The following is a 23,967-nucleotide window of genomic DNA, read 5'->3' as shown; positions in this document are numbered from 1 at the left end:
TCTTGGTCAGAAATAGGAGACATTTTTGGAGCATTGATACCAGCAGTGGGGATATCTCTGAATGCACATAAAATTAGAAAATTATCAACAGTAGTGGATCGCTTGTCAGCAACCACCGCTGGAGGCTTTTTATTGGTAAATACTGAAATGGTCGCCATGCGTGCCATGGTAATGCAAAATCGACTTGCCCTTGATATAATTTTGGCAAAAGAGGGTGGGGTTTGTGGAATGCTGAAGGTTCTACATTGCTGTACATACATTCCTGACGAAAGTCAAGATTTGAAGACTTATATTAAAAATATAACTGATTTGCATGAGGAGATTGTTCCACTGGAGGCTGAAGGTATTTTGGAAAAGATTGGGAAAAAGTTTTCTACTATTAAGAACTTTTTATTTAAAATTAGGTAGTACCTTTATTGGTAAAATTCTATTTCCAGTAACATGTGTGATTATTTTAGCATTAATTTTAAGATCAGGATGTCTATGTAACAAAATTACGAAATAACATAAAAAGAGAAACTGTAAAGAAAAGAGAGAGAAAGAAAAGAGAGTTTGAAGAAGTAGAATTGGGAGTGGAATGACAATATGTATAGAAAAACAAGAGAAGAAGAGACAGGTGAAACAGTAAGGTGATCTAACAAAAGTTAAGAGAACTGAATTCATTGCCATTTACTAAATTTTTCCAAAATGTAAAGGTAGTGTGGGGATTTTAAAAATCACCAAATGAGGGGTTGATGGAGCAGGTAGAGCAACATTTTGTATACCTCCTCTATTTGCATGAAAAGATTAACTATATAACCTACTGATTATAATTTTACTAACGGTTTGCTGTGTGAAATTTACTCAACCTTTGCATACACAAACTATACGTGGGAAATTGCTATTTGCATGGCAAAATAACTCCAATAACTAAAATACGTACGTATATTAATAGTAGTATATTTGGTAATGAGATATCGCACGATTTATATTGCTTACGTGATGTTTGCATTCTAGGTTGGATCCAAAAGGTAAATATTATCGCTTTAAATGTCGCTATAAGCTAGGAAAATACGAATACATAAAGGGATTAGTGAGGGTATAACATTAGACGCATCATTTCTTTGTATTAATTATTCTTTTGTGTTTGTTTCGCCTAAGTTAGCATTTGGGCGTACCACAAAATGGCGGCGGAAATCGAGTTCAGAAGTGGCCACCGTCTTGTGAGCGCGATACCTACTGCGCAGACTCGGATGGTTCTGTGAACTTCCTAACGAACCCTGTACACCATAATCCTCTATCAAGGATGGGATCTTGGTGGACTGCCAAAACCTCGGACAGTAAAAACCGGTTTAAAATTGGATCATACAAGCAAACCAAGAAATATTGTTACATAAGGACTATGTCATCTCTGGCAGTGAAACAGCAAAATCCATGGGAAATTATGATGAACAAATATCGGGCGTTTTCGATTAGCCAATCAGACTTTCTCCGCCTAAAAAAAATGTTGCATGTTATTCCGAAATTTATTATAAAAAGAGTAGTAGAATAGGGAGGGGTTATGGCATTCGGCGGTTACTATGACTGCATACCCTCTTTGACCCCACAGGCGATGACTGATGCTTGCACGACTTCTGGTCCTTTGGCGATTTTTGGAACTGTGACGTGCTGAGCAAAGAACTTTTGGACCTTAAGCTGAGGCCTGCTTATTTGGACAATTTAACGGCTAATTCGGTTATGCAGAGCCAAAGAATTAGAGAAATCCAGATAGCCAGAATAGGTAAATATAATGTCCTGTGATTTAAATAAATTGATCTAGAAAATTCTAAAACTTTTGATAAAACAAATGCTAATATTATTTGCAATGAAATTTTAGATAAACAAATATTGATTAACAAATTATGAGTTTGTGGTCTTTCGTTAAAGAGAATGAAGGATTCTGAATCTTAAAATGTGTTTTAGCTGGTTCTAAATCGCCATCAACCAATCCAACTAATTGGTCCATCGACCAAGTGGGTGGAGTGCCTTGATGTTTGGGATTAGCAATCTATAGGTGGCGAATGTTGATGTATATTCTGTAAAATAACTTTTCTTTCCCTATAGGTTATAAGGTACCCCCCCACATGTCCAGCGCGATGAATGAATGAATACAGACTTATATAGCGCATGGCTACCCGAAGGCATCCCTCCTGTGTGCAGACTCGTGAGTCAGAGATGTGTGAGTGTTGGTGTTATGGGCCCCACCAATGACTGCATGAGTGAATGAGCCAGTGTGAAGTTGGGTCTGCGATGCAGGGAGGATAGTTATATGATTTCCTTCTTTTTCTCTCTCCGGTCTCGCGCTGGATCAAGAGAATGAGAAAAAGGGGGGGTGGGGGGGGAACGTATTAGAGTTGGCGTGGGTAAAAAACACACACTACATTTGTTAGTGTAAAATTCAAATCGAGCTATGCGGAGAGGTAAGTAACGATAAATGAATACTAAATCAGATCGTGATAAGAATTGAGGAGGCAGACAGCAGAGATAGTAAAGCAAATAAAATGTATGGCCGCGTCGCGAGGAACGGCAATGGGAGAAGGAGAGGCGACTGTGCTCACAAGTAAGTATGTGCTGGTAACTGATTATCTAAAGGGCATGCATGCTTACTGTATGGGGAAGAAGGGAGGACAACAAATGGATTCCGATGTTGCCTCGGGGGAGCCAATGCAATGAAAACAACCTCGGATGGGATGAGCCTAAAAGTGAGGTGCAGAATAGAAAAGTGAATTTAGAAAACGCGCTGTAGCATAATTAACACAGAGTCCATGGGACGAAAGGACCAGCTTACCGAGTAGGTAGGAGGGACGGGGGAGATAGTGGCAGATGCGACAGAGGGTGCCGTGAGGATGTGAGATCTGTGATAAGGATCAAGTACTTCGGGTTGGCGACTAGCGATGGTCGGTTCCCAATCCAGCGGAATTAAGCTGTAGACGAAGAGCCATATTTTAGAAGCTAAAATGGGGGTGGGTAAAGTATTGATAGAAAACTAGCGCCAGGTATAGGTGTTCTCTTTTTACTTAGGAACCCGGCTTCAAGGCCATCGTTGGTGACCTGGGCAATAAGTTTCTGTATTTCCTTAGTAGGATTGTTAGCGAGTGTGCAATAATGATCCGTATTGCTCAATTGTCTTAGAATTTCATTTTTATATATTTCTGTTTCTTGCAACACAATTCCACCTCTCTTGTCAGCAGGTTTAATGACCAAAACTTTTTTTGTTTTAAGGGCAGAGAGTGCATTTTTCTCATCTAATGAGATATTATAGGGTAGGAAAGTTCTGCGGTTTTCAAGCAGAGTGATGACATTGAGGACTAGTTTCTCAAAGGTCAGAATTTCCCGTGGAACCATATTGGCCGATGGTGAGAAAGTGGAAGGTGGTTTGAGGGGCGTATTGTTGTTAGTTATAGGTCTGGGGTTTTGCAAGAAGTAACTATGCAGATGTATTTTTCGAAAAAACCTGAGAATTTCTGTTTGAATGTCAAGAAAATTGGGACGAATTGTGTGTACAAATGACTATCCTTTACTTAATATGGATTGTTCGCACATTGAAAGTTGGTTCTTAGACAAATTAAAAATAGGGAGCGTGGTGTTGGATGAAGTTCCAGTTACCATTGATAATGTTGGCGGCGTGTATAACGCTCGCCTGGGGGATTCGGCCATCGTTGCTGTTGTTTTCCTCGTCCTCTCTTGGGAGGTTCCCCTTGGCCCCGGCCTAAAAAAAGGTGTCCTGTTAGTGGTACTGGGACCGTCTCCTTGATCTGAGCTGTCCGAGAATTCTGCAGAGGTGTCTGAGAATCCAACCAAATTTTGGCGTCGATTGAAGCGTCCCCACGGTCTTTGGTTCTGAGGGGCACTATATGTCCGGTTTGTATAGTAATCTTTAGCCAAATGGGGGTATGCCCGTTCTTGTGTGAAAGCTTTAATGTCCTTCAGCACTTTGTTTGATTTTTTTACTTTGCTCTAGTCTATGAAATTCGTCTATGGTCTTTTGTACCTCTTCTTAAAGTTTTTTGCTCTCACTGATGGGGGTATTCTCTTTAATAAGTTTCTCAAGATCCGATATTTCAATAGTCAATTTTTTAAGCTCCTCAGTTGCTATGTCAATTCCTAACACCATACAGTGTCTAGAACATGTGGTGCTGATATAGCTGAAACCTGTGGTGTATTTGGGATTATCAGTAAATACTCCAGGAATGTTTAGCACTTGTAGTCCTACTGGAATAATATTTGCCTTTAAATATTCTGTCAGTAAACGTATCATTAGCTGTAGACGCACACATTTCTTTTTACTTTTCTCTAATTGTTCACCCAGGGATGTGTTCTGATCTCCCAGTGTGTCAGTGGATTCAGAGAGTAGGGAAGGACCCTCTAGAATATTTTTAATATAGTCATCAGAGTAGAGTGGTGTGTGGTCAGACATACCCAACTAAAGGGAAGGATTTAGAAAGAAGGATGGGGCGGTTATAAAAGAGGGGAGAGGTGGAGTAGTGTACCCACTTGCAAGGCAGTGGTAGGGGTGCAATTCCCTTGCAATCAACTGATTGCGCTACATAGTGTTTTAAAGAACAAGGGAACCCAATTAGCAATAGGTCAGGGACATTGGGTAAGCATTTTATTTTTTTTAGAGAACAGGGGTCCCTAGACAGTTTAGAATTAGTTTGGGAATAAATATAGTCTAGATAGAAGCTATATTCACTGTCCAGCCGGACAGGGTTTTAATCACAAGATAAATATATACACAAAGTATACACAAAAATTCAAGTGGGACATATCCAACATCCTATTACACATGGAAACAAGGAAACAAACACAGGTAAGGAAGAAAAGGTTCAGGCAAAACAAAACGGATCTGCGTTGTATAAATTATGGCAGAATCATATGACGTGAAAACACCATTGCACATTAAGTATTTGCAGTATATTAATTTCATATGATGCAAAGACTGTCGACGGCGTTTCGATCCCTTGCTAAGATTAATGGGACCATCTTCAGTACATTTTAATATACATGCCTGTTTACAATTGGCGTACAATTGGATAATATCACCAGTGATTGTACAATGAAATAATACTAGATCGCAGAAACCAAAAAGATAAAGGCGGGTTTAGAGAGAGAATGAGGAAGGTCTTTTCTGAATCAGAGGAGAGGAGAACTAGATAAAATTACTGGACAGCAGGAAATACTTAAGAATTTTTAAAAAGACATGATATTTGTGAAAATTGCAAAGAGAAATACGTACTCTATATTCAAGTTGGGCTAATCATCCTGAAACATTGCACTGATTCATTTACAAAAGAGAGTTCCAATCCTCAAGTCGATTAAGGCCATCATGGATACTGTTAGTTTTCAGTATCCATTTCAGTTCTTCTTTATTCAACAACTTGTGCATGTCACCCCCTCTTGGTGGTATTTTGATCAGTTATGATTGTCCATTTCAAATCCGTTTCGGAGTGTCCAGTAGCAATGAAGTCATCAACCGGGGGTGCGTTGGGGGTTCTGCAGTGTATTCTGCTGCGATGTTGGCTGATCCGGATGCGGTCCTTTTATGTTGTCTGTCCAACATATATTTTGTTGCAGGGGCAGAAAATTGCATATATAACATTGCTGGTGTTACAATTAGTGAAATTTTTCCTTTCAAACTTGACTTGATTGAACAAAAAATATTTACCTTCAATAGTGGTTTCACATGCAATACATTCACCACATTTCACATGGCCTGTGAGGCGCGGTAGCCCCCAAAGGTCATTAATAGTTCCCCTGGTTCCATTGGTGGGCAGTGCTGCACGAATCAAGAGGTCTTTGACATTTTGGGCTTTTTTGAAAGCAAACAAAGGTCGTTCTAGGTTCAGTACCCCTGCATTGATTACTTTCCAGTGTTTCATGATACTTTTTCTTATGTCATGCGAGACCGGTGAGAAGGTCGTAACGCAGACCAGCCGGACTTGCGTCTTTTTGGGCTTGGGCTTCAGAAGTACGTCTCGAGGGCAATACCAAGCCCTTTTGAGAGAGTTTCTTACAAGTCTGCGGGGGTAGCCTCGACTACAGAGTTTGTCACTTAGAGTTTTTGCTTCAGTAAAGTAGTCTTCCTTACGGTAGCAGTTTCTCCTTATACGTAAGAACTGAGAGTAAGGGAGTGAGTCCCGAAGGGCACGGGGGTGATGACTATCATATCTGAGGAGTGTATTTTGTTCAGTGGGTTTACGATTCAAACTCGTTATCAACCTCCCTTCATCGTGTTGTATTTTTAATTCTAGAAAGGATGTGGTTTCTTTATCGTTGGATAGGGTGAATGTGAGGCCACTGCAATTATTATTCAGCCAGTGAGAATTAACATCGCCAAACAAGGAACCTTCTCTCCAGAGGGAAATACCCGTGGCGACAACTAATCAACATACATCAATAATAAAGGCAAGCAAGCATCCACTCAGGCTAAACTCTGAAGAGGGGGCCAGAGAAAGACCAACTGGCTCAATGCTAAGCTCAAACCACGAAGTCCAAAGGAGAGCCACACCAATCATGACCACCCACTCTGCTCCAATCCAACTAGAGCACTTACAAGTAAATTGGCCATCTGAAACAGGAATAATATCAAAGCAAACCATCCCAACCAAAGTAATAACATTCATGGCTAATATACCAGGCAAAGGCTCTAACCTGGCACTTCACGAAGCACACCCAGGCCAAGGTTCACCAGCTCGCCAGGAGGAAGGAAACAAAAAACAATCAACAGAGATCTTGGTTTTCTATCCAGAATATACGTCACAAGGGCAGCATGACACGCTAAATCGTGGCAACATTCTTAAACTTATGGAATGCATCCCCAACCTGGGGGGGATAAGCACTAAGGACTTTATCTCGGTCGAATTCCTACCCGCTACAAACTCAAACTCCCCAGAGGCGACCAAGACTACCTGGTGCTCTAGCAAAGTCGCCGACTTAATCGCAGCAGAAGCAGCGCAATTTAAGGTTCGAGGCATGTGGGCTGCTGAATTCATATCTGTGCATAGATCGCCGCCTAGTGTTGGGTCCGGATGATTGCACATTGTTGTCCTGGAAGAGTCTTCGAAGTATCCTGAGATGGGTTACTCCTCCCCTGGACCACAGTGCGCATGGGCATCCTCTCCATCCTCAGATTGTTTTTTTCCGCCATTGGGTTCGGATGCAACTATCTTAGCTCAACTTCGGAATACTTAGTTTTAGGCCAAAAGGCCTATAGTTTTCGCCGGTACAGTTACCGTTCGGTGTCGACTACTAGTTACAGTGCTCCACACCCTTTTTCACAATTTCGAATCGAATTGGTCCAAACTTCGACGCTCCATCGACGATGGAATCGAGAACTCCGTTCAAGAGGTGTCCGTTGTGCCACGCCAAGTACCCTCACATCGATGTCCACCCGGTCTGTAATAAATGCCTCTCGCCGGATCACGACGAATCAAAGTGCATGGCCTGCGCGCGGTTCCGATCCAAGAAAACTCTACGGAACCGACGGGCAGCGAGGCTCGAGGCGCAGCAGGCAGCACCCGCACCCACCAACATATTCAGCACCGAGGACGAGGACGCCGAGAGCGTGGAAGAAATACTAACTAGCCCCGCTTCGGAGCATGGTTCCCAATCGGACGACGATGACGAAGAACTCTTTCGACGTGAAGAAGCCGTCGACGAGGTAGGGGACATCGACGAAGCCTATGGGGCTGAAGAAGACAGCTCTCCCGAGGAGTTAGGCCAATCCGTCGAAACGGAGGCCGAAATTAGTCGTCAGGCTCCAGTCGAGGGATCGCCTTCGGGCCTTACCCAAGACCTAATCCATGGTTCCTCGGCCCCGCCTTCCGGCCCGGCACTGAACACTATGCAAGAGCCAATATCACCCAAGACGACCGGGTTGTTAAACCCTAAAACATCCATCGCTCCAGTCCCTTCCAAATCGAAAGCGAAACTGGTGTTGGTCGGATCAAAGTCGTCGAAACAGTCCACTGCCTCGGCGCCGACGCCGAAGAAAGTCGTTGGCTCCGAACGCGCACAAAAAGACTTCGGCGCCGAGCTCACCGCAGCAGACGCGGTCGACGCACTGAAGAAGCGCGCCCCCGTGCACCACAAGGCACCGACACCTTCGGCGCCGACACCGAAGCCCGTCGCCTCCACAGTCAAAATGGCCGCCTCTGCTACGTCGACGCCTAAAGCACCGATGCCGAAGAAGTCCTCGACTACGTCGACTATCGATGCATCCCTTCAAGCCAGTGACCCCCTTCCGACAAAAAAGTCGGGGTCGGCCTCCACACCTACTACCACGATGCCCACCAAACCACCATCTCAGTTTGCTGTGCAACAGGTCTCTGCATCTCTCCAACGTATCCGGGACCAGGTAGCCCTCCACTCTACCTCGGGTCCCCACACTACCTCACACGGTACAGTGCACTCGGAGCCCACCAACATTACCTTTGGGCTGCCACCGACATCGGCACCGAAACTCTTTCAAATTCGGACACGTGTCCTCCACACACAGTCCACCACCTCTGGCCTACCAGAACACGAACCTTCAGGGCCACAGTTTATCGACGCCGACACTGGCAGGCTCATGCTCCACAAGCGCAAGATCACTCCAGTCAGGGAAGAGGTGCCATACAAAATTCCTCTTAAACGCAAGCTACCGGCGGAGCAGCAACCAGTGCTACAAGAGCACCTCCATCCCCTCCACTTAGATCCGCAGTCCTTTTCTCCTACCCCTTCTGAATCGGACCCAATGCAGGAATATGGCGGGGACGATGCCATCTACCCCGGGGACGCAGATCCCGATGAAACACAGGATCCTGATCAGGCATGGGATGACCCCACAGACCCAAGTGTCACGCCACATGCTCAGGACGCACAACTCTACAATATTAAAACTTCCCCTACAGAGGACACGGCCGCATTTAATGCCCTTATCGAACGGGCTGCTGCTCATCATGGGGTGGAACTGCACTCTGACGCCATTGAGGAGGACTTCCTGCTTGACACTTTCGCATCTTCGGAAAGAACTGTCAAGACCCTACCCATGCTTAAAGGGGTTCTGAAGCCTGCCAAAGAAATTTTCAAAGACACCACAAGAGCCCGAGTCTTAAACCCCAGGATTGAAAAGAAATATAAGCCTGCACCTGGTGACCCTAAATACATTAGGGGTCAGTTGCCATTAGACTCTATGGTGGTTGCCAACGCTCGCAAAAGAGCCCACTCACAGACAACTGGTGATGCTCCTCCCCCAGACAAAGAGTCTAAGGTCCTTGAAACATCTGGCAAACGTGTGGCAGCGCAAGCAGCCAATATCCTGCGCATTGCCAATACACAGGCACTCCTGGCACGTTATGACAGGTCACATTATGACACGCTAGAGTCACTGCTCCAACACCTACCAGAGGAGTATAAAGAGTCAGCGGAGCTCCTCATTAGAGAAGGACAACTCCTCACTAACGCGTCCATAAAATGTGCCCTAGACGCAGCTGACACAGCGGCCAGGGCAATAAACACTAGTGTCATGCTACGACGCCATGCCTGGTTACGCATCTCAGGCTTCAAACCCGAGATACAAAACAATATCCTCAACTTACCGGTTAACACGGAATTTTTATTTGGCCCAGACGTTGACACTACCCTGGAGAAAATAAAAAAAGACACAGATACTGCCAAATCTATGGGGGCGCTACAAACCCAACAATTTCGTAGTGGCTCCTTTCGTCGCACTGGAAACAGGGGAACATCAAGAGGCCAGGGGTCACAACAACAGTATGCCAAAGGTGGCACACAAACCACCTACGACAAAAACAACAGGGGTGGATACCGTGGATCCAGCGCCAAAGGCAGGGGACGTGGATATGGCAACACCAGGTCCTCCCCAAAAAACAAACAGTGACGCCCTCTCCCTACCCCCCGACCACTTAACACCTGTCGGGGGGCGACTCCAGCTGTTCCTGCCCGCATGGAAGAACATCACCACGGACAGGTGGGTCAGGGACATCATTCAACATGGGTACTGTCTGGAAATAACTTCCACTCCACCCAATATACCACCAAAGCACCGCCCAGCCGAACACTTACATTTACTCCAGCAAGAAGTGCTTGCTATGCTCGCAAAAGGGGCCATAGAAGTAGTGCCCACCACCCAGCAGGGCACAGAAGTGTACTCTCTGTACTTCTTGATCCCAAAAAAGGACGGCTCGCTCCGACCTATCCTAGACCTGCGACCCCTAAACCTATATATACTGTCGGAGCATTTCCATATGCTCACCCTCCAACAGGTTCTCCCACTACTCACTCAGGGGGATTTCCTAGCTACACTAGACCTGAAGGATGCATACTTCCACATACCAATACACCCTTCACACAGGAAATACCTCAGATTCACCATTCAAGGGAATCACTATCAGTTCAAAGTTCTCCCCTTCGGAGTAACAACAGCGCCCAGGGTCTTTACCAAGTGCCTGGCGACAGTGGCTGCGCATCTACGAAGACAAAATATTCACGTCTTGCCTTATTTGGACGACTGGCTAGTTCAGGCCAAATCAGCACAACAATGTGCCGCCCACATGTCCCACACCATTCACCTTCTTCACGATCTGGGATTCTCACTAAATTACCCAAAATCAAGTCTCCAACCTGCGCACGTACAACAGTACTTAGGCGCGACAATCAACACTCTGGCTGCCACAGCTCAGCCAACTTTAGTGAGAATCAACAGCATGCAACTGCTGATCTCAAAATTCAAACCTCAACACTCCCTTTCGGCGCGAGTGTTCATGCAGTTGATAGGCATGATGGCCTCCTGCATCTTCATAGTCCCACACGCGAGACTACATATGCGCCCACTTCAGGAGTGCTTAGCACGTCAGTGGAATCAGGCTCAAGGATAGTTGAAAGACCTAGTGTTGGTGAGCGGTCGGGCATACAACTCTCTGCATTGGTGGAATCCACAAAACCTTTGCAAGGGCCGACCGTTCCAAGAGCCTGTCCCACAAATAATACTGACAGCGGACGCGTCTCTCCAGGGATGGGGAGCTCATGTACTCAATTACACAGTGCAGGGACTATGGACTACACAACAGAAAAAGATGCACATCAACCTTCTGGAACTGATGGCAATCTTCCTGGCAATGAAAGCATTCAAAGTACACCTGTGCAACAAGGTCGTGTTGATCCGGACGGACAACATGACTGCCATGTACTACATACAGAAGCTGGGAGGAACACACTCTCCACAGCTGTCTCATCTGGCTCAGAGCATGTGGAAGTGGGCCATCCAGAGGAACATATTCCTCATGGCGGAACACCTCCCCGGCAAGGACAACCAGATGGCGGATCTGCTCAGCAGACACAGCCACCAAATGCACGAGTGGGAGTTACACCCATCAGTACTCCAACCGTACTTCCAGCAGTGGGGTCATCCAGAGATAGACCTATTCGCCACAAGGGAAAACGCAAAATGCCAAAGCTTTGCCGCCAGGTTCCCACATCCGCAGTCGCAGGGCAATGCGATATGGATGAACTGGTCCGGCAGATTTGCGTACGCTTTTCCCCCAGCGCCGTTGATACCGCTGGTGGCACGCAAACTGTGACAGCACTCACTGACACTCATCCTGGTTGCTCCAACATGGGCACGCCAGCCATGGTACACCACCTTTCTGGAACTTTCCGTGGTGCCGCATCAAAGACTGCGGATCAAACCCGCGCTTTTGACGCAGAACCATGGAGAAATTCAACACCCAGATCCGCAACAGCTGAACCTGGCAATCTGGCTCCTGAAGTCCTAGAGTTTGGCTACCTAAACCTGCCACCTGAATGTATGGAAATCATTAAGGAAGCTAGGAGACCCACTACCAGAGCTTGCTATGCAGCCAAATGGAAGCGGTTTGTCGTTTATTGCACCAACAATCACATTAACCCGCTAGACGCATCTATTCAGAACAAAATCTGCTATCTATTACACCTATACCGATGCAATCTAGCATACACCTCAATACGTGTCCATTTAACCGCAATAGCAGCCTATCTCCAAAACAGGCAGCACCTCTCTTTATTCAGAGTGCCTGCCATCAAAGCCTTCTTGGAAGGCCTTAAACGGGTGATTCCCCCAAGGCACCCCCCAGCCCCGGTGTGGAACCTCAACTTGGTCCTCACCAGACTAATGGGTCCACCCTTTGAACCTCTCCATTCTTGTGAGATTCAATTCCTTACCTGGAAAGTGGCTTTCCTGGTTGCCATCACTTCCTTAAGAAGAGTTAGTGAACTCCAGGCACTAACCATTCAAGAGCCATTTATACAAGTTCACGCAAACCGGGTCGTACTGCGTACCAACCCCAAATTCATGCCTAAAGTAATATCACAGTTCCACATGAACCAAACCATCGAACTGCCTGTTTTCTTTCAAAACCCACAAAATGTCGCTGAGAGGATGCTCCACACACTAGATGTAAAGAGGGCCCTCATGTACTATATTGACAGAACTAAAAACTTTAGGAAGACTAAACAACTCTTTGTTGCCTTCTCTCCACAACACAAAGGCAACGCCATTTCCAAAGCAGGTATAGCCAGATGGATCGTTAAATGTATCCAAATTTGTTATCAAAAAGCTAAACGCACATTAACGATTCCACCACGAGCCCACTCAACACGGAAGTTAGGGGCCTCCATGGCTTTCCTGGGAAACATTCCTTTACAAGAAATATGTAGAGCAGCCACATGGTCCACTATACATACATTTACAAAACACTACTGTGTAGATGTACACTCAAAACAGCAGGCAGCTGTAGGACAGGCTGTTCTCAAAACTCTTTTTCAGACTGCTGCAGCTGGCACGGGTAGCCGCCGCTAATAGGAGGTACTGCTGTGTATTCTATGCACAGATATGAATTCAGCAGCCCACATGCCTCGAACTGAATATGCTACTTACCAGTATGCATCTGTTCTTGGCATGTAGGGCTTCTGACATTCATATCGCCCACCCTCCTCCCCGGCGCCTGTCGCAGCTGCAGCTCTCAGAATTACTGTATAGCATGGTCATCACTTCCTGTATCTACTCCATCACTGCCACAATGGGGAAAAACAATCTGAGGATGGAGAGGATGCCCATGCGCACTGTGGTCCAGGGGAGGAGTCACCCATCTCAGGATACTTCGAAGACTCTTCCAGGACAACAATGTGCAATCATCCGGACCCAACACTAGGCGGCGATCTATGCACAGATATGAATGTCAGCAGCCCTACATGCCAAGAACAGATGCATACTGGTAAGTAGCATATTCAATATGGGGCATCAAGCTAGTTCCTTTACAAAGACCAGCCTACCCCTCACCACTTCAGAGGAGGACAAGACCGGAACCAGAGTCACAACAGGTAAATACCCTCAGCGTCCTTAGAGGCGCCTTGGGAAGCTCGCCCAAAACAAGAGAGATCAGCCCCTGGCAGCGACCAATCGACAGGCCGAAGGAGCCAGCCGGATTCGAGCCGGCACCCACAACGAGCCGGCGGGGCATAGCATCAAAGGACTATCAGTCTCTGACTCTCACCGTCACTAAGTCCCCGTGAGGAAGTCCGCCAAACAAACACACACACAGCCCCTGGGGACGTACAGTAGCTTGTGCAAGGGGAGTATCCTATCAAAATCGAGCACTAACAAGAGAAATACTATCTCGCACAATCTTCACATGTCCCGAAGAGGCCTGATGCTACCAACAAATTAGTGACGAGCAAAAGGGAAGGCTACCAACCATAGGCATTTGTTATTGGAACATAAATGGCCTTAACTCAAAAATGGACGATCCGGATTTTCAAAAATACATCTCTTTATTCGACATAATAATACTGCAAGAAACCTGGCTCACAACCACACCACACAACATATCATGGGCTTCACATGCTATTCTACAGCAGCGGTCAGAACTAACGGATTCGGTCACCAATCTGGAGGCTTGGCTACATACATATCCACCACAACAATACCTTCGGCAGTCCTCATGGACTCATCCACAGCCACAACATTAACAGTGAAGATAAAAAACAGCTAGGCAATAAAGAAGAAGAGATATGCCTTGTCAACGCATACGTTCACCCCAAACACAGAGCCAAAGACTCTAACACAATCAGCAACCAATTGACGGAGTATGTCACTCAGATGGAAAAGCCTCTCTTCCTCTTGACAGGGGACTTCAACCAAAATTTACTTGGTTCATCAGCAGAAGAAGAGGCTTTAGCCCTCAATAAAATCTACACCATTCCACCACAAAGCTCCCCGCTACATAGGAGGAAAAATCAAAATAACGCCTTACTTAAAGATCTAGAAAATCAAAATCTTCGGGCCTTAAATGGAAGATATGTCATCTAAGGTTTGCACCACCAAAGGCCTCAAGCAAGGGTGTGTGCTTGCCCCAATATTGTTTAATCTGTACATGGCTGACCTACCAAGTCTACTCAAAACATGCAACTCCCATTCCCCGAGGCTGGGAGGTAAATCTCTGAGTAATCTTCTGTACGCGGATGACGTCGTACTACTCAGCCACACCTATATCGGCCTCCAGCAGCTTCTGATCCAAATGCATAGCTACGCAACGTTAAACAATCTAAAAATAAACTTGAGTAAGACCCTAACCATGTCAATCAACACCAAGAACAAACATCAGAAGCCATGGGCCCTAGGTGGCCAAAAATTAGAGCCAGCGTCTGAGTACAAATACCTTGGAGTTATCTTCGACAGAGATGGCACATTTGCACAGCATAAACTAGAAATAAAAAGGAGAGGGATCTGCATTGTCGTCTCATTGAAAAACTTAGCCAACCATCTGACGGGGCCAATTTTGACTCTTTACTTGAGGGTTATTCAGGCTAAACTACTCCCTTCCATCTGCTATGGCAGTGAGGCACTACGAGGAAGAGACTCTAAGAACCTGGACACAACCCAAACAAAAGCCTACAGAATAATGTTTTCGCTCCCGCACTACACTTCGCCTGCCCAAATAAGGCTGGAGTTTGGTTTGCTAAAACAAGACCTTGCCAGACAGGGAGCCTACATCATCTGCTGCCACAAACTCCGCTCGGCCATGGCTAACACCCTAAATTCGCTGCTATGGCAAGACATTCAGAGCAGGGACGAATCTCAAGCAAGATCTTACTTGAAGGCAGCCCTGTGAGTCACCAACCAACTTGCGACTTGGGATATGCAACTTAGGCATAACACTTTTAAAAAACTGGTTTGGAAAAACGTAAAATCTCTTTCCTTATTAGAGGACAAGGCCGCATTTACAAAAAGAAACCACGCATGGATGACCTTAAACTCATACAAAACCCTGACACCATAATCATACTTTAGTCAGGGCTATCCCAAGGCCATAAAACTGCGGTTCTTGAAACTCAGATTAGGGGTCTTGCCGAGCAGAGAGCATCTTCCACCATGGCTCAGGAGCAAAGGCCAAGAAGCCTGTTGTAACGCCCTGAACGTCTCAGGATCGTTTAACAGACACTACAATGAGGACGCAACCACTTGTGAAGGGTTAGTTCTTTTAATGAAGGCAAATAAAATACAAAGAACAAACAAAAGTTTTAGTCACTGGAATCCTCCAGGCTAAGTACGTTACCAGCCCACAGCACGGATGGTCCTAACCGTCCTCTGCATATACGCCGATCCCGGCGTATGCCAACAGAGGGCAGAAATGAAATGGCCGACAATGCCAATCGGTAGGCTGTGAGGGGCACGAAGAGTGTTGGGGAGAATCGAGGAGTCAGGGAAACACCCAGCCGGGGTCTCTACCTGAAGGGAGCAGCCGCTCAACCTCTTCCTCAGACTGCACCGGGACGCGGAGTCACCTCCTGGTGATGCGTCACCGATACCCCAATCACAAGCAAGAAGACTGAACCGAGAGCAGCCGCTCGATCGATCCTGTGGACTTCCGAGTCTGTAACGCGGCAAACACCTCCTGGTGTGCGTTACAGCTGGCAGTCCCTGTGTCTCTGGTCGGGCTGGGAGTTACGACTCCAACCAGCAAAAGCGCCACTGCGCTTGGACTCAGCCGAGTCAAAAAGCGAAGCTCAATGGTTGACCGGTAGAGCTTCCGGGTCCTTCACAGGTGACGATGGGGCAAGACACGGCCCAGGGAGTAACGACTCGACCTACCTCCGTTCTTGCCTTACTGGAGCACCACTCCGGAACACTGCTCTTCACGAAGCAGGTACGTCGGTGTAAACACAATATCCGACAGCCTTGTACCTCCCGGTTCCTCCCTTTATAGGGCGTGTTTTCCTTGAGTTATGTAACAGCTCTCCTGTTTACATAAGGGCGTGTTTCCCTTGAGTTATGTAACAGCTCTCCTGTTTACATAAGGGCGTGTTTCCCTTGTATGACAGGAATTCTTGACAGTACATCCTCCCTCTCAGCGGCTCCCCACGGGTCCAGCGCTGGCAGGAAAACGCCGGTGGAACAAGGAGACCAAGCGCGGAGCATGAACCCCTTCAGCCGGTTCCCATGACTGCTCCTCCGGGCCATAGCCTTTCCACGCAACCAGGTACCACAGCTTCCCCCTGCGCCATTTGGACGCCCGTATGCCCGACACTTCATACTCCACCTCCGACTCCACGCATACCGGCCTAGGTGTCCCAGACGGCTTGGAGGGTGCTGGTTTGAGCAATGATACATGAAAGACAGGGTGTATCCGCAATGACTGGGGCAAGCACACCTTCACGTTCACGGGACCCATACACTTGGTAATTCGATAGGGGCCCATGTACTTGGGATGGAACACACTGTTCTTTCGAAACCTCATGTTTCTTGTGGATATCCAGACGTAGTCTCCAGTGCGGTACAGTGGCCCGGGCCTTCTCTTCCTATCTGCCGCAGCCTTGTATCTTCTCTTGGCCTCTATTAGGACAGCCCTTGAGCGCATCAACGTGTCTTTTATGTGTGCCACCCTGTCCACTGTGGCGGGAATCCTGTCCTCTCTGAACGGATGTAGAAATGGCAAGAACCTGGGATGTTGGCCATAGTTGCTATAGAACGGAGATGACTGTGTGGAGCTGTGAGTGGCGTTGTTATAGGCTATCTCTGCAACCCATAGCAAGTCGACCCATTCTTCCCTGCCCTGGTCCACAAAACATCGCAGATACTGTTTGAGCGTTTGGTTCAGGCGCTCGGTTTGGCCGTCCGTTTGAGGGTGGTAGCTGGTGGACAGGGCGGTCTTAACATGCAGCGCAGTGCACCAAGTCTTCCAGAATTGCGCAGTAAACTGCGACCCCCGGTCCGACACGATCACCCCAGGTAATCCATGCAGTCGTACCACATTCTTTAGGAGTAGTGACGCCAATTCCCCGGCCGTAGGGACTCTCTTGCAGGGGATGAAGTGCCCCATTTTCGTCAAGTAATCCACCACCACCAGTATTGCCGTCATCCCCTGGTCTACCGGTAGGCCCACCACGAAGTCCAGTGATATGCTATCCCATGGTCTATCCGGGGTCGGAAGTGGATGTAAGAGCCCTTGGGTTCGGCCATGGTCGGCCTTCATGGTAGCACACGTAGGACACTCCTGTCCCCACCTCCTGACATCCACTCACATGGTTGGCCACCAGAAATGCCGTCCCATGCTAGCCACCGTTTTTTCAAAGCCCAAATGACCTGCGCATGGAGAGTCATGGCACCAGATGAATGCTTGTTTCCTTAGCCTAGGCGTGGGTATCAATAGGCACCTGCCCTTCAGGGGTATCCCGTCCTTCAGCTGCCATTCTCTGTGACTGAGGAGCCACCTCCACCATGCGAATGACCTGATCCCTCTCTTTATTCCCCTCAGGAAAGTATCCGGTTGGATAACCCCCAATACCATCCTCGGGGAAATGATGGAACGCTCGGTTGCAGGCAATGGTTCCTTAACTGCAGATTGACGGGACAGGGCGTCCGCCTTCCGGTTTTCCGTCCCCGGCCGATATGTGATGCGGAAGTTGAACCCCGCAAAGAAGATCATCCACCGCAGCTGCCTGGGAGAAAGGTGTCTAGTGGCCGTCATGAACTGTAGGTTCCGATGGTCCGTGTACACCGATACCACATGTCTTGCCCCCATCAACCAATGCCTCCATTCGGTGAAGGCGTCCTTGATTGCGAGAAGCTCCTTCTCCGCAATATGGTAGTTGCGTTCGGCGTCGTTGAGTTTGCGGGACATGTACGCAACGGGATGAAGCACCCCTGTGTCGTGGTTGCGTTGGGACAAGATAGCCCCCAGCGCCACATCCGACGCGTCCGCTTCCACCACGTAGGGGAGATCCGGATCGGGGTGAGCCAACACCGGCGCCTTACCAAAGGCGCTTTTCAGGGCCTCAAAGGCTTTGTTCGCTTCAGGGGACCAGACAAACTCCTTGGACTTCCTCAGTAGCTGTGTGATTGGGGCCACCACTCCTGAAAATCCATCTATAAACCGCCTGTAAAAGTTGGCGAAGCCAATGAAACTTTGGACGTCCTTCACGCTTTGGGGCACCGGCCATTCTTTCACCGCCTTGATCTTTCGTTCTGCCATCTCCTGTCCCTCTGGACTCAGCATCACTCCGAGAAATTCCACGGATGTGACGTGGAAGTCACACTTGCTGAGTTTACAAAACAGCATGTTTTCCCTCAGCTTTTGGAGCACAGCTTTGACGTGGTGTACGTGCTCCTCCACACTGGACGAATAGATGAGGATGTCGTCGATAAATACGACCACGTAGATATCCAACTCCTCTCTGAATACCTCATTCAAAAAGTACTGAAAGGCTGCCGGGGCGTTGCACAGACCGAACGGCATGACGAGGTACTCAAAAAGGCCGAACCTGGTCTTAAAGGCGGTCTTCCACTCGTCTCCGTCCCTCATGCGCACCAGATGGTATGCCCCTTTCAAATCCAACTTGGTGTAGATACGAGCTTTCTTGACCTGTTCCAGAAGTACACTGATGAGAGGCAAGGGGTACCGATTTTTTATGGTTATCGCATTCAATGCCCTAAAGTCCACACAGGCTCTCAGCTCCCCATTAGCCTTCGGGATGAAGAAGAGTGGCGAGGCGGCCGGAGACTTGGACGGGCGGATGAATCCTAGCTTGAGGAGTTTATCCAGGTACCCCCGGAGATGCACGTTTTCAGGCTCCGTCAGGGCATACAGCCAGCCGCTGGGAACGCTGGCCCCTGGCACCAGGTCGATCTGGCAGTCAAACTGTCTATGTGGTGGTAGCACTTCCGCCTTCACCTCATCAAATACATCCTCAAAACTGTGATAAGCCTGGGGGAGAGCCACATCTTTTTCTGCCGCTGTAGCCACCGTCTGACTCCCGCTCTCATCTGCGTCAAGGGATTCCGTTCCTATTCCACAATGCAGGATGCAATACGGTGACGTCATTTCGATGCGATGTGTTGGCCAATCCACAAAGGGGTTGTGTTTCTGTAGCCACGGCAATCCCAATATGACGCCATATTGGGGCGCTCGGATGATGTTAAAATCGATTTGTTCCAAATGGTTCCTCCCATATCTCATCGGAAGGACCCCCGTGTGCTGTCCGATGGGCCCCGTCACCAATCGCCTTCCGTCTACCGCATAGACGTCTTCGGGTACTGCTTTGGGAAGAAGCACTAGCCCTAGCCTGCATGCCTCGTTGTGGTCCATAAACATGCCAGTGGCCCCTGAATCCACCATGGCCACAACGGGTATCCACTGGTCATGCACTCCCACGTGCACCGTGATAAACAGGTGTCGTTGTCCCTTAGTGACCGAGTTGGAAAGTGAAGGGATGGATGAGTGACTCCGAGATGCCCCTTCTCAGGTCTTGGAGTCCTCTAGTTTTCCGCCGGTATGTCCACCACGGCTGTTACCGACCGGTTGGCCCGATAACGTGACGTCTTCGGTTTGGCAGGGCATTCACGTACGTAGTGGCCTTTTTTGCCACAATATAGGCACAATCCTTGTTTACGGCGTGACTCTTTCTCCGTGGCTGTGAGGCTCGCTCGTATTGCGCTGATGTCCATGGGTTCTCCCTTGGATGCGGTGGAAGTTTCAGGACTTCCCACCGTCACATAGGATGGAAGGGATTTTCCTTTTCTCCCATGATCCCCCTTTCTTTCACTTAGCCTATGTTCCAGCCGTAATACCAGGTTGATAAGGCCCTCACATGTCTTGGGTTGAGGGTCAATATGAGCCACGGCGTCCTTGAGCTCATCGCACAGCCCTTGATGGAAGAGCGCCGTCTGTTTAGCAACAGGCCACTTGGTTTCCGCAACCAGCCTTCGGAACGCGTTGAGATACTGCACCAGGTCGTTGGATCCCTGTCTCAACTCAAGCATTTCACGGTCCGCCGTGTACGAGTCAGCCCTTCTGTCGAATACCTTCAGGAATTCCTCGCGAAAAGCACCCCAATCACATAAGAGGGGGTCGTCCCTGCTCACCAGAGGTACGGCCCATTGTGCCGCGTTTCCAGCCAAATAGGATATAAGGAAAGCCACACGAGCCTGACTCGTGGGGAACGCCTTTGGTTTGCACGATAAATGTAGCGCCACTTGTGTGAGGAATACCTGCACTGTGTTAGGATCCCCACTGTACCTCTCTGGTGTTGCCAAGGGGATGGCTACCGGCATTTCCACTACTACCGCAGGGGTCTGGTTCGTGAGGGAGGTGCTGGGCGTGAGCGGGTCCAATTGGATAGCATCCAGTCTGGCTTTTACATCGGCTGTTTCTTGCCTAGAGGCAGCCACTTCAACTTGCATGGCCGCTAAAGCAGCCACCACATCATCAAGTGTCGCCATGTCTGTTATCGACCGGGAGACAGTTAGTGTTATTAAGGTCGGATATTTTGTAACGCCCTGAACGTCTCAGGATCGTTTAACAGACACTACAATGAGGACGCAACCACTTGTGAAGGGTTAGTTCTTTTAATGAAGGCAAATAAAATACAAAGAACAAACAAAAGTTATAGTCACTGGAATCCTCCAGGCTAAGTACGTTACCAGCCCACAGCACGGATGGTCCTAACCGTCCTCTGCATATACGCCGATCCCGGCGTATGCCAACAGAGGGCAGAAATGAAATGGCCGACAATGCCAATCGGTAGGCTGTGAGGGGCACGAAGAGTGTTGGGGAGAATCGAGGAGTCAGGGAAACACCCAGCCGGGGTCTCTACCTGAAGGGAGCAGCCGCTCAACCTCTTCCTCAGACTGCACCGGGACGCGGAGTCACCTCCTGGTGATGCGTCACCGATACCCCAATCACAAGCAAGAAGACTGAACCGAGAGCAGCCGCTCGATCGATCCTGTGGACTTCCGAGTCTGTAACGCGGCAAACACCTCCTGGTGTGCGTTACAGCTGGCAGTCCCTGTGTCTCTGGTCGGGCTGGGAGTTACGACTCCAACCAGCAAAAGCGCCACTGCGCTTGGACTCAGCCGAGTCAAAAAGCGAAGCTCAATGGTTGACCGGTAGAGCTTCCGGGTCCTTCACAGGTGACGATGGGGCAAGACACGGCCCAGGGAGTAACGACTCGACCTACCTCCGTTCTTGCCTTACTGGAGCACCACTCCGGAACACTGCTCTTCACGAAGCAGGTACGTCGGTGTAAACACAATATCCGACAGCCTTGTACCTCCCGGTTCCTCCCTTTATAGGGCGTGTTTTCCTTGAGTTATGTAACAGCTCTCCTGTTTACATAAGGGCGTGTTTCCCTTGAGTTATGTAACAGCTCTCCTGTTTACATAAGGGCGTGTTTCCCTTGAGTTATGTAACAGCTCTCCTGTTTACATAAGGGCGTGTTTCCCTTGTATGACAGGAATTCTTGACACCTGTCCGCTCTGTAATGAAGAAAAGGGCGATATTCTCCACCTGACTTGCCTCTGTGAAGAGCTTCGGCTAGCCCGCCAACACCTCCTAAAGGACCAGTTCAAGCAGTTAGGGACTAGCACTAGAAGGCAAGCAGTGCTTGCCTGCATGAACCCTGCAAACACGAAACTGAACTGCAGATATGTTAAGTTCCTTGCGATGACTGAGCACAGACTGTTAAACTCACTAAAACCGGCGATCAACTACACAGACAACAAGTAGGAGGTCATTAGGACGCCAAGGAACATGCTGCCCTGCATCAGGGAAAAAATGCGGCTGGACAATTACTCTGGGTTTTTTACTGCACGTTTTTAAAAATGATGATTATAATGAACAAAACTTTTATGCTATTTTAAATTTTTGTAAAATGTTTGCACTGGTTTTAATTAACTATGCATAATAAACTTACTACTTACTATTATTCAGCCAGTGGAGGAAATGCGTCATAGTCATAGGAGTCATGCCAGATCATGAAAACGTCATCTATATACCGCTTTCACAGTGCTGTGCCACTGTGGAAGGGGTTGGTGGGGGTAAGAATGCGACCTGTTTCTAGGTTGTCCATGTACAGAATAGCTAAGTTAGGAGCGAAAATTGCTCCCATGGAAGTGCCTCTAACTTGTCCGTAATATTGTTCATCAAAGAAGAAGTTCTTTGTTGAACTGTTAGCGTAACAGCTGGCATGTTGGAAAACAGTATTGTGAGCAGTAGGTTTTCTATATAGGCTGACTTCGAGGAGACCTTGTTATTCTGAGATCCAGAAATTCTACTGTGTCCATCGGAAGTGGCGGTAAACTTTAGATTGTTACTAGAGTTTAGCCATCTGATGAATTCATCAAGTTTTTCTTCTTCTCCCCACCATATGAAAAATATATCATCTACGAATCGTGACAATCGCCTCACGTTTTCATAGAAAGGTGCTATTTCAGTGAAGATATGTTTTCTCTCATATTCACCCATATAAATGTTAGCTATGCTGGGAGCACAAGATGCCCCCATGCTGGTCCCCTTGATTTGTTGGTAAATCTTTGCATTTTATTCAAAAAAGTTAAGACAATTTCTGAGCAGCCAATAATGAATTGATTAGGTCTGTCCCCTGGTGTGTGTGCCATAACTTGCTGTACGGCTTCTAATGCTTCCAACTGTGGGATGTTAGTGTACAGTTGTTCTATGTCAAGCGTGACTAAGATTTCTTGTTGGGGGTTAGATGCCAGATTCTCAATTTTTGAGATCAGATCTCCTGTGTGTCTGATATAGCAAGTATGTAATTTGGTCAAAAGGCAGAGGAAGGCATCCATATATTTTGATAGGGTTCCCATGATAGAGTTAATGGAGGAGATAATGGGCCAAAGTGGTGGGTCTACTGTATTTTGTGTTTTGGGTGCTCCTTATAGCACCGGAGTCACTGGATTCTCTTTGTTGAGGAACTCAAATTCTTTTTTGCAAATGTCTCCATTCTGTAGCGCCCCAGAGGTCAGCTGTTCTATTCTGGTTTTCAATTTCTCAAGTGATTTAATTAAGGCTCTCTTGTAATGTTCTGGAACTTTTAACATGCTTTGTATTTTAGTAATATATTGTGCAGTGCCCTTAACCACAATGCCTCCCCCCTTGTCACACTGTTCAAGTGTGGTATTGTTTTTCTTCTGTAAGCTATGTAATGCAGGGTTCTCACTTTTTGTGAGATTGTGTGCTGCTGGTGGGATATATTTAGTAATGTTCTTAAGATCTTTTAGGACTGCTTTTTCAAAGATAGATACTTCTGGGTCCACCATTTTAAGGGTGAGGGTGAAGATGAACTTAGGTTGGCATCCCGAAGGATTTAAATCTGTATTCTCTGACATTATGCATGTATTACTATTTAGTCTGATCTTTCTGAAGAATGCAAACACATCCTGGTTAAGCTTAAACACGTCTGTGTTTGTACTCTGTACAAAAGATAATCTTCCTGTCCAATCTTAGTGGATGTTAAATTAAAGATTGGGATAGTGTCCAGACTTGTTGTCTTTAATTTGGTTGTGGTCTCCAGTATTGATGTTTGCCAGTTGTTGTGTACTGATGTTGAGGATGGAAATTTTTCACTCTGTCCTGTCTTTGGTACCTGTATCTCCCTCTGTTCTGGCCTCTGGCTAAAAAA

The 23,967-nt window shown here is 47.4% G+C and overlaps 1 protein-coding gene across 2 annotated transcripts in view; it reads left to right on the top strand.

Annotated features, from left to right (window-relative positions):
* Nucleotides 1-23,967, top strand: part of TMEM167B (transmembrane protein 167B) — a 179,975-nt gene that overhangs the window by 139,681 nt on the left and 16,327 nt on the right. Inside the window, exon 3 of one of the 2 annotated variants that reach the window (XM_085651142.1) lies at nucleotides 1,141-1,867. The exons of the other annotated variant lie outside the window; for it this stretch is intronic. Within the exon in view, the coding sequence (XP_085507268.1) occupies nucleotides 1,141-1,244 (104 nt within the window). The 3' untranslated portion in view covers nucleotides 1,245-1,867. Of the gene's footprint in view, nucleotides 1-1,140; nucleotides 1,868-23,967 lie in introns of those variants that run through there. 2 annotated transcript variants of the gene reach the window in all.

Source organism: Triturus cristatus, chromosome 1_1, assembly GCF_964204655.1.
Source record: "Triturus cristatus chromosome 1_1, aTriCri1.1, whole genome shotgun sequence".
NCBI classification, from domain to species: domain Eukaryota; kingdom Metazoa; phylum Chordata; class Amphibia; order Caudata; family Salamandridae; genus Triturus; species Triturus cristatus.
This window is presented reverse-complemented; position numbering and strand designations above follow the sequence as displayed.